The sequence below is a fragment of the Habropoda laboriosa genome, unplaced genomic scaffold (genome assembly GCF_001263275.1).
Source record: "Habropoda laboriosa isolate 0110345459 unplaced genomic scaffold, ASM126327v1 scaffold2, whole genome shotgun sequence".
Lineage (NCBI taxonomy): Eukaryota > Metazoa > Arthropoda > Insecta > Hymenoptera > Apidae > Habropoda > Habropoda laboriosa.
This window is the reverse complement of record NW_017100190.1, coordinates 250754-260011: the sequence shown is the minus strand read 5'-3', so window position 1 is coordinate 260011 and position 9258 is coordinate 250754. Positions and strand designations below refer to the sequence as shown.

Sequence of the window (9258 nt, the reverse complement as noted above, 5' to 3'; positions counted from 1 at the left end):
AATTCATCGTGGATACGCTTCGAACCAGACAGCGTCCCGTTTCCCTTTAGACACGCGCGCGCAGTTGTACGGTTGCCGATTCCAACCCCTTCCGCTGCCACTTTCGTTAAAAGTCAACGTCATCTTATCCTTTCGGGAAGAGCTGCTGTTTTTTTCCGATTATCTTGCTTTAACTCGCCACGCGCTCTCTACCCTTCCCAATAATAATACCCGTTCTAAGACCAAAGTAATACCCGTGTACCTGATTATGCGAATCGCAGAGAATGATCCCTGGCGAAGGAGCAAAAAACCAATTATCCTCCTTTGACGCGTCGTTCAATCGAACCTGGTCTTGTCGTCGGTGCATACTCTAGAAATACCACTGGTTCGCCGCGGTCTTTCTAATTTCTCGATCCATGTGCACGCGTTATCGAGGTGGTGGTGGTGGTGGTGGTGGTCTGGTTTCGTACGTGCCGCGGCAAGAGGAAGATGGCCAGGAGTGGGAACGAAGGAGAAACGAAACATACCCGGTTGTCTGGATCGTCGGGACATTTTCTTGGTAGCCCCGAAGCAGCAGCAGCAGCAGCAGAGAATCGCGTGTACATACATATATAGGAGGATATGTAGATGTCGCGAGCACGATTCACCAGTAGCGCTCGTAACTGATTGATACGTGACCATTTCGTATCCTCGATTTCACCACGTTCGTTCCGTTCCTCGTTGTCCATCGAGACGTCGAAAAGAGGAGAGACACCGGGGTCAAGCTGGCGGCCTCGAAAGTTGCTGCAGCCACCTCTTGCAAGATGGTCACTCGTGGCCACACTCGGGTAATTCATCGTAGAAAGAAAGTTCACGCGTTGCTCCTTTAACAACTCCTTTATGTTTATCGGTATCGAAGAGTTGTTGTTGTTGTTGTTGTTGTTGTTCGATCTCGTCGATCGCGTGCCGAGCGTGTTCATAGCTTTAACGAGGTTCGATTTATTATTGAATCGACGCGCGAAATCGAGCGATTCGAAGTAACCAGCTCGGTATGCGTCGATCAAAGCCGATCCTGCGTCAGACAAAGCAGATCGTACCGATCGTCCCTAGATTACGCTGCCACGCGCTGGGCCGCGTGTCGATGAAGGTTAGAAAGTGCGATCGGTGGTGTGTAGTTAACGAAAACTGGTTGCGTTTATTGCAGGCAGGGGATGGCGTGGGAGTGTCGAGTAGCGGTGGTCGACTCTCTTCCCGGAGTCGGACCTCGGAGGAGCCCCACATCGGCAAGTACAAACTACTCAAAACGATTGGCAAGGGTAACTTTGCCAAGGTAAAACTTGCCAAGCACGTACCTACCGGGAAAGAAGTGGCTATCAAAATTATCGACAAAACTCAACTGAATCCCGGTAGCCTTCAAAAGGTAAGGGGACACGACGAGTTGGCTTCGTTCCCCCCTCCCCCCGACGACCACGCGACGTGTCTCTGAAACGCTAAACGGCCGCGACGCCTTCCCTCTTGTTACAGTTGTTCCGGGAAGTAAGGATAATGAAGATGCTCGATCATCCGAACATAGTGAAGCTTTTCCAAGTGATCGAGACAGAAAAGACACTGTACCTGGTAATGGAGTATGCTAGCGGGGGCGAAGTGTTCGACTATCTGGTTCTACACGGTCGAATGAAGGAGAAGGAGGCCAGAGCGAAATTCAGGCAGATCGTCTCTGCCGTACAATACTGCCATCAAAAGAAGATCATTCACAGGGACTTGAAGGCGGAGAATTTGTTGCTCGACAGCGAGATGAACATCAAGATCGCCGACTTTGGTTTCAGCAACGAATTCACGCCGGGCAACAAACTGGACACCTTCTGCGGATCACCGCCTTACGCAGCGCCCGAACTTTTTCAGGGTATGCGCACCACCAATTATTCTAACCGACAATTCATCCACCGTTCACCATAGATGATCTCTCTCTCTCTCTCTCTCTCTCGTTCGTTCGATCGTTTAGGGAAAAAGTACGACGGACCGGAGGTAGACGTCTGGTCGTTGGGAGTAATATTGTATACTTTAGTGTCTGGCTCGCTGCCCTTCGACGGTTCGACGCTGAGGGAGCTGAGGGAACGAGTACTCAGAGGAAAATATCGGATTCCGTTTTACATGTCCACAGACTGCGAGAACCTCTTGAAAAAGTTCTTGGTGCTCAACCCGACGAAACGGGCCTCCCTAGAGGTATGCGCTTCAATCTCCTATCGATATACTACACACACACACACACACAATACCAGTCTTATTCTTGCAATTTTCTTAATCGTATTCTCACCACGCTCCTTCTCTCTCTCTCTCTCTCTCTCTCTCTCTCTCTCTCTCTCTCTCATTTTCCAGACTATCATGAAAGACAAATGGATGAATATGGGATACGACGAAGACGAACTAAAACCCTACTTAGAACCTGAACCTGATTATAAAGACCACAAGAGGATAGGTGAGTCTGCCAGTATGTACATAACAACAATTATTACTATTTGTTCTTTCCTTATAAAATGTATACCCTCGCCGACGAAAGTTAAGAAATAGAGCAATTTCACACAGTTTAGTCAATATTTACCGTTATATGTATTGAAATTGATAAAAATTATTTCTGATACACTACATAGTGGTAATATTCTGTATTTAATAACAGAAACGGACTATTTTCGTGCGGACAAAAGTTAAGAAACCATATATCGACAATGTTGTTTCTCTCGATAGGTCACTGTTTTCCATTTCTCTTTTGTTTCATATTGACGCCTAGTCAGTTACATGTATAACATCAAACGTGACACAACGATTTAGTTGTTATAAAAATGGCAAGTAGGTTCACTACAATGAAGTAGTAACAAAAATTGCACAACGATTTCAACAAAGTAATACTGTTAAAACCAGTGAAAGTATGGATCGTGGAATTGTGAAATGTTGAAAAATTAATCCATTTTTATAAAACTTTGACAAATTAGCACCAAGACTATAAGTCGTCGATTGCGTGAAAATAATCTATTTGCATGTAAAGCAGCAAAGAAACCGTATATTTCAGCAAAAAACAAAAAGTCACGATTAGAGTTTGCTAAGGAGCATATTAATTGGACAGATGATCAATCTGTTCGATAACGATGCTAGAAACAACGTGAGACGACCGCCTGTCCACAAAGGTTTAATATTAATAACCAACAGTCAAATTTGGAGGTAGAAATGTCATGGTATGGGTTTGCTTTTCGATTAACGGTACTGGTCCATTGATCCAAATTACAGATACTATGGACAGATTTTTATATCGAAATATATTGCAAAATCATATGGTACTACATATTTGCAAGAGAAAAATTGCGCGTGGATTGGTCATTTCAACACGATAACGACCCTAAACGTGCTTCCAAGTTAGAAAAAGAGTTTTTAGCGGAAGAAAATGTTAACGTTATCAAGTCAGTCACCAGATTTAAATCTTATAGTGCACATGTGGGACAAAAATATGGTCGGAAATCCCAATAGAAGTTTGTACAAAATTAATAAAGTCGAACTAACTATCGAACAATATCTATCGAACTAATTACCGAGCGACTGCTTTATTTCTTAACTTTTGTCGGTAAGTGTAGTTGCATGGATTCGCGACCACCCTCCTCTACCACATCCTGTTGTACGTAATCACATGTGACGATGACGCGTCGTCAGTCGGGCAAACCGGCGGCGGGTGGTCGTGTAATAACCTAAAGATTCTTGAAATTCTTCGCACCGATAGATCATCAAGCGTGTCAGACGATCTTACACTGCGCTCAACTTCAATTCCAATTGCTCCACATTTGATATACCTACCATTTCAGATACCTACATATACCGAACGATGCGCCGGAAATGTTGTGTAGTATCGTAGCATATAGCGAGATAGTAACGATAGCAGTAGTAAGAGACGTCTGCGAATGCACTTTTTTTCGCACGGCAAAGCACACCGGGCTTCTTTTTCAGAATGTTTCTTTTGCATAGATATTACATAGTTCTATATATATACATATACATATATGTATATGTATTGTGTATGTATGTATATATGTATATATACTATATATGTTAAAGGATAGTTGTGTTAAACGCGTGTACCTCGTGTCGAATCGCGATCGTGTTATTCTGGTACTTTTAGTGGTTGTGACTATGCCGCTACACCTGTTTGTTTTAGAGGCCCTGGCTAGTATGGGGTACACGAGAAGCGAAATAGAGGATTCCTTAGGACAAGCAAAGTACGATGACGTGTTCGCCACGTACTTACTCTTAGGAAGAAAGACAACCGATGTGAGTAGACGGAGAATCGGCGAATTCGGTCGTACGCGCGTGTGTAGTATACTGTTCGAGTATCGTCGTCGCGTGACGTCGTCGCGTGGTCGGTGAGTGAGTGTCGGTGTAATTAAAATGGTTCGTTTCGTAGTGTGAATCGGACGGCTCGCGGTCAGGCAGTTCATTGTCGCTGCGCAACATTCCACCGCAAGCTAGTTCGGGCGGCGGCGGCGGAGGCGGCGGCGGTGGAGGAGGAGGCGGAGGAAGCGGAGGAGGCACGGGTGGCGCCGTGCAGAGTCCTTCGCACAGAGGTGTTCACAGAAGTATTTCCGCTAGCAATCCAAAACCAAGTAGACGAGTTTCGTCCGGTCTTGAAACGCTTAGTAAGTGATGAATGCCGTCTTCTCTCTCTTCGTCCGAACCTAGACCATCTCTCCTTCGAATTACGCTTCTCTATACCGTACTCTCACGGCCTGCCTGCCTACCTACCTGCCTGTCTCGTACTAATCAACCGGACGGACGGGGACGGTGTCGATCCAGTTCACCGGCAAACATTTTCAAACACGAGTACCGATTTCACGACGACCTATCTCGTCGTCGTCGTCGTCGTCGTCGTAGTCGTAGTCGTAACGAAACTCACACGTCATCCGGACTAAATCGGTGGTCTGTGTTTTTCAGTGAGAATTTCCCCTCGACTACCTTTGCCCAGGCTAAAGGATTCATTATTACCAGAATATTCATAGGAGAACGATTAGTAACGATTAAGCGGACTTTGTTTCTCGCCTGCCTCCTTTTATTCCTGTTTCGTAAACGACGTTTACCTTGTTAGGAGGAGCACCGAGCCCAGGAAACGCAACGAACCATAATCACGCGACTGCTACGACTGGCGGAACAGTGACTGGAAGCAGCGGTAGTAATTTTAAGCGACAAAATACCGTGGACGCGGCCACGATCAAGGAGAACAGTGCTCGTGTTTCCGCGAGCCGACCTTCCGCACCCAAAAACAGCCCTGGCCAATTAGATACTAGTGAGTTTTTTTTCGTTATCCCGTAACTTTTTACCAACGTAATCCAAAGGATACTTTTTGTGTTTTGCGGCGCTGTACTTGTGTGTGTTAAGCTTCAGCAAACGTATATCTGCTTTGGATAAGGTTGCCGTGATTCGTACCCCAAACTTTCCATTAATTCGTCATTTATACGTTCCTTCTTTCCTTACCCCCACTCTCTCCAATTCGTTTTCCATTCTTCTTTCTTTATGTCACGTTACATCTGCTCCTAATTTGTAAACTCTAGATGGTTGTAGTCCGTTTCTAGAGAAAACGGAATCATCGTGCCTACATATGTATATCGCGTTTCGAAGACATGTGAACCGTTAAAGGATTTATACGCGAGTACTCCGTACGTGCGTGCCTACCATTAATCTAGAGTTTAAAGTTTCCGATCGTACGTGTATCTGCCTATCTGATTGCCGTGGTAGAGAATTTTTATCGCACGTTTCCTACCTCTTATCGTTTATTTTCCTTGAGAGAAAACGTTCCGATTCTCCTTTTAGATGAAAAAGCAGATGAGACGTTGCACGATCGTTCACGCGTATTCAATCCCTATTCTCTTTTTTCTTTATGTGTGTTTTTTTTGTGTGTGTGTACGTGTCTTTTTGAACATTTTTTTAATGAAAATATATATATATATATATATACGCATACACACACTACACATATGCCTGTTATAATTTGGTAAAGTTACGCTGCTTTGTTTTGTGTTGAACTATTATCTAATGAGGCTTGCAGTGACAATGTTCATTCTAGGCGTGGGTACAAGTCCCGGTGGTAGGGCATGGGCAGGCAAGAGCAACACGATGAATGCAGGGGTAGGTGGTGGTCGGCCTCTCACCTCACCTGCCCCTGGTTCTGTTGGTCGACGTAGTACCATCTCCTATGATCAAGCGAAAACGTCCTCCTCGTCTACCGAAAGAACCAACGACGCACCCAGGTATAGTGATATCCAATTCTTTCACAGACCGTACATATCGATTTAAAATAGGTTTTTCATCTTGTTACGATACATAAAATAGAAAAAAGAAATGGCAAAGAGAGAAAGTCGCAGAAAAGAAATCTCCTCTTTCTCCAGCGTCACGTGTCTAATAACTCGTCGAACGATCTGTTTTTTCTTTTTCTTTCTATTTTTTCTCTCGTTCTTTCTATGCAGAAAGAATGAAAATGACGGGTAAAAAATATAGCGCGATCAATTGTCTTGGAGTAAGTATCGGAAATTATCGTCGCAACTACGATCCAGTGATCTGCTGCACCGATCGAGCCAATGAATTTCTGAACGTACACACAAATACCTTCGGTTCGTGATCACCTGGTACACCTGGTGTGTGTGTGTATATATAAATATATATACATACATACCTTATTATGCAGTGGCTCGTTGACTAAAACTAAAACAGAGTTTTTTCGTTGTACCGACTACTAACCAGCCCTATATAGGTGTGATTGACGTTCGATTCCCCGGGTGTGAAGCGTGTACGGGAAACGGATGATAAAAGAACAAGTGAAAAGAGAAAGCAAAGTTCGATAAGAGGAATCTGTCATTATAAGCCCCAGGGAATTTCTTTGTTTGTTGCGTTGCTCTAGCATGTTGGCTGCTGCCTGCCAATCGTTCATTGCAGACCACTTTCTTTATGGCTTGACAGATCTACCGAAACAAATAGTTCTAATCAAACGTGTATACATATACAAATGCTTGCTAAAATGATACCGAACCACAGTTACATTCACATGTCTCTTTACTCTGTTTTTTACCAGCGTATGTCTAGATTTACAAGCGTGTGTGTATAAAAACAGCCATTAACATCATCATACATACGTCACTGTTTATGTTTTAGCGTCATATTCTGTTTCCCTTATCGTAGAATGTCTCGCGTGCTACTATTGTTCGTAACACGAGATAGAATTTTCATTTACATCCGTCCACCTTCCTCCCCTCCCCTCCCCTCGCCCCTCGCCCTTCGCCCTTCACCGCACCTCACTCCCCCATGCCGCATCCTTTTCCTCTCTGCCGTTCAACGAATTCGATCGCATCCTTGTATGTGTATATATACACACCTTGTATATGTATATGTACATATATCTACATTTACAGTACGCGAGTAACGTAGATGGTTCTGAACGCGCGGAACAACATCCGGTATTATATAGTTGATTCGTTGATTTCCCTCTGACTGACACCCCGTCTCCACCATCTCTCTCTCTCTCTCTCACTCCTCTTTCTCAATCTCTGCCTCGTTTTTTCTCGCTCACTCGGATCCCCCAGTTCCCCATTTTTTCTTTCTTCTCTAGCCTTTGAAAAAGTTTACAGAGGAAGAAAACGTTCGTACTTGTCGCGGAAGAAGAACGAGTAAAGAAAAAAGTGACGGTTACGCATCGGGATTACCTAGCTTTCGCTACGCAATTCCGATACGCGTCGCGAGTAGGGTAGAAAAAAGAAAGAAAGTAAAGATGGTGTTACGGGAATAGGTGTACCTATATAGAAAGTGTAGAAGAAAAAAGAGTAGGGCCGGGCAGTTTGTTGATTAGTTTTGTACACAGCCTTGGCGAGGGCACTAGACCAACGCGGGGTCACACCAAGTCTGCGAGCATCAGCGCAGGTCACCGTTCCTCAAGTGGCGTACCCCCCAGCGACCATTCACTACTGGACCCTCAACCACGCAACGCCCACAACTCCTTACTCGCCACTGCTGACCCTCTTAGACAGAGGTACAGGTCCCCAAAGCCTTATCAGCCAACCTGTATACACTCCTCTACTAGATGTGCCACAAAAGTCTAACGTGCTCCCTCTACCGACCGCGATACTCTTCTCCTTCCCTCATCCTCCTCCTCCTCCTCCTCCTCCTCCTTCGAATCTTCTCGATACGCGTACCGGCGATAATTTAATCACGAACAGTCGGTAGAATTCCACGCTAGGCTATTGGAGCACCGTGTACTGCGACAGATTTTTCATTTCATTTATTTATTGGGCCACTAACTTTCTTAGGGTAACTAAAACCTCTTTTTCGAATACATACACGTATACTACGTTGCGAAACATCTTATTCGCTATCCTCTTTAGGTTCTCTAGGACAGTTTCTGGTCATTCACGTATTCATTTCTTTCTTATGGTTTTTCTTTCTAATCTGCATGACTGTCATGTCGTTAGTTTTCCATTTGGATCATCGGCTTTGGTCACCTTTTTCTCATTTCTTTCAACCACCTTGTTTCTCGCATACCTGTTAATATTATATTACGTAAGTAGCTCTCTGCTACGATTACGATCACCGCGCCAACGCGGACATCAATCTACATTCGCTTTCGACACTCTCGTCTCCCGACACGTTCAGCAGAGAAAAGCGGCGTCAGCTTCTTTATATATATATATATATGTACGATATGTATGAATAGTCTTTTCCAGAACAGTAATATATACGTTGAAACGTCGAGTGTTCAGATACAATCTTCGCGATATTATCGAGATCCTATCGAATGAAATTTTCAACAAGATCCACCTTTTCAAAGTCGATTCGTTTCTCTTAGAACGTATGCATTTCATCGTGTGTAAGCGAATAGAGCAGACCAACTCGAAATAACCGTACGTTCTATCGACGCATGCGCAAACAAATGCAAATTATTTCAATACATACTATATACATATATACGTATCTTTCATATATATATGCGTATAGACGACTATCATTTAACTCCCATTAGCGTAAACTAATTTGTTTAAAGTTCCGCTTTCTTAGCTCAGACTGTCGAAGCTTGTTTTTGCAAGACGTAGAAGGAACGCTTGGGCATTATGTACTCTCTTACAACTAGCCCCCTGATCAACGCCATCAACAGAAGTTGCGCGAACAACCAACATTTTTTTCTTTTTACCTATACATCCTATTTTTTAGTTTGCATTCTGTCTTTTGCTTCTTCTCTAACGAAACATATACGAAATGAAAAAAAAAAAACGAAGAATCTCTTGTATC

General features: G+C 44.0%; 1 protein-coding gene across 11 annotated transcripts in view; it reads left to right on the top strand.

Moving 5' to 3' along the window:
- The window catches only part of LOC108580161 (serine/threonine-protein kinase MARK2-like), a 42264-nt gene that overhangs the window by 22576 nt on the left and 10430 nt on the right, over positions 1-9258 (top strand). For 8 of the 11 annotated variants that reach the window (XM_017943843.1, XM_017943847.1, XM_017943846.1 and 5 more), the window contains 9 exons: positions 1163-1378; positions 1483-1861; positions 1961-2181; positions 2335-2446; positions 4154-4266; positions 4400-4631; positions 5078-5275; positions 6035-6236; positions 7838-8005. In XM_017943843.1, coding sequence (XP_017799332.1) covers positions 1163-1378; positions 1483-1861; positions 1961-2181; positions 2335-2446; positions 4154-4266; positions 4400-4631; positions 5078-5275; positions 6035-6236; positions 7838-8005 — 1841 coding nt within the window. The remainder of the gene's footprint in view (positions 1-1162; positions 1379-1482; positions 1862-1960; positions 2182-2334; positions 2447-4153; positions 4267-4399; positions 4632-5077; positions 5276-6034; positions 6237-7837; positions 8006-9258) is intronic. The other 3 variants (XM_017943838.1, XM_017943839.1, XM_017943842.1) reach the window with 3 other exon arrangements.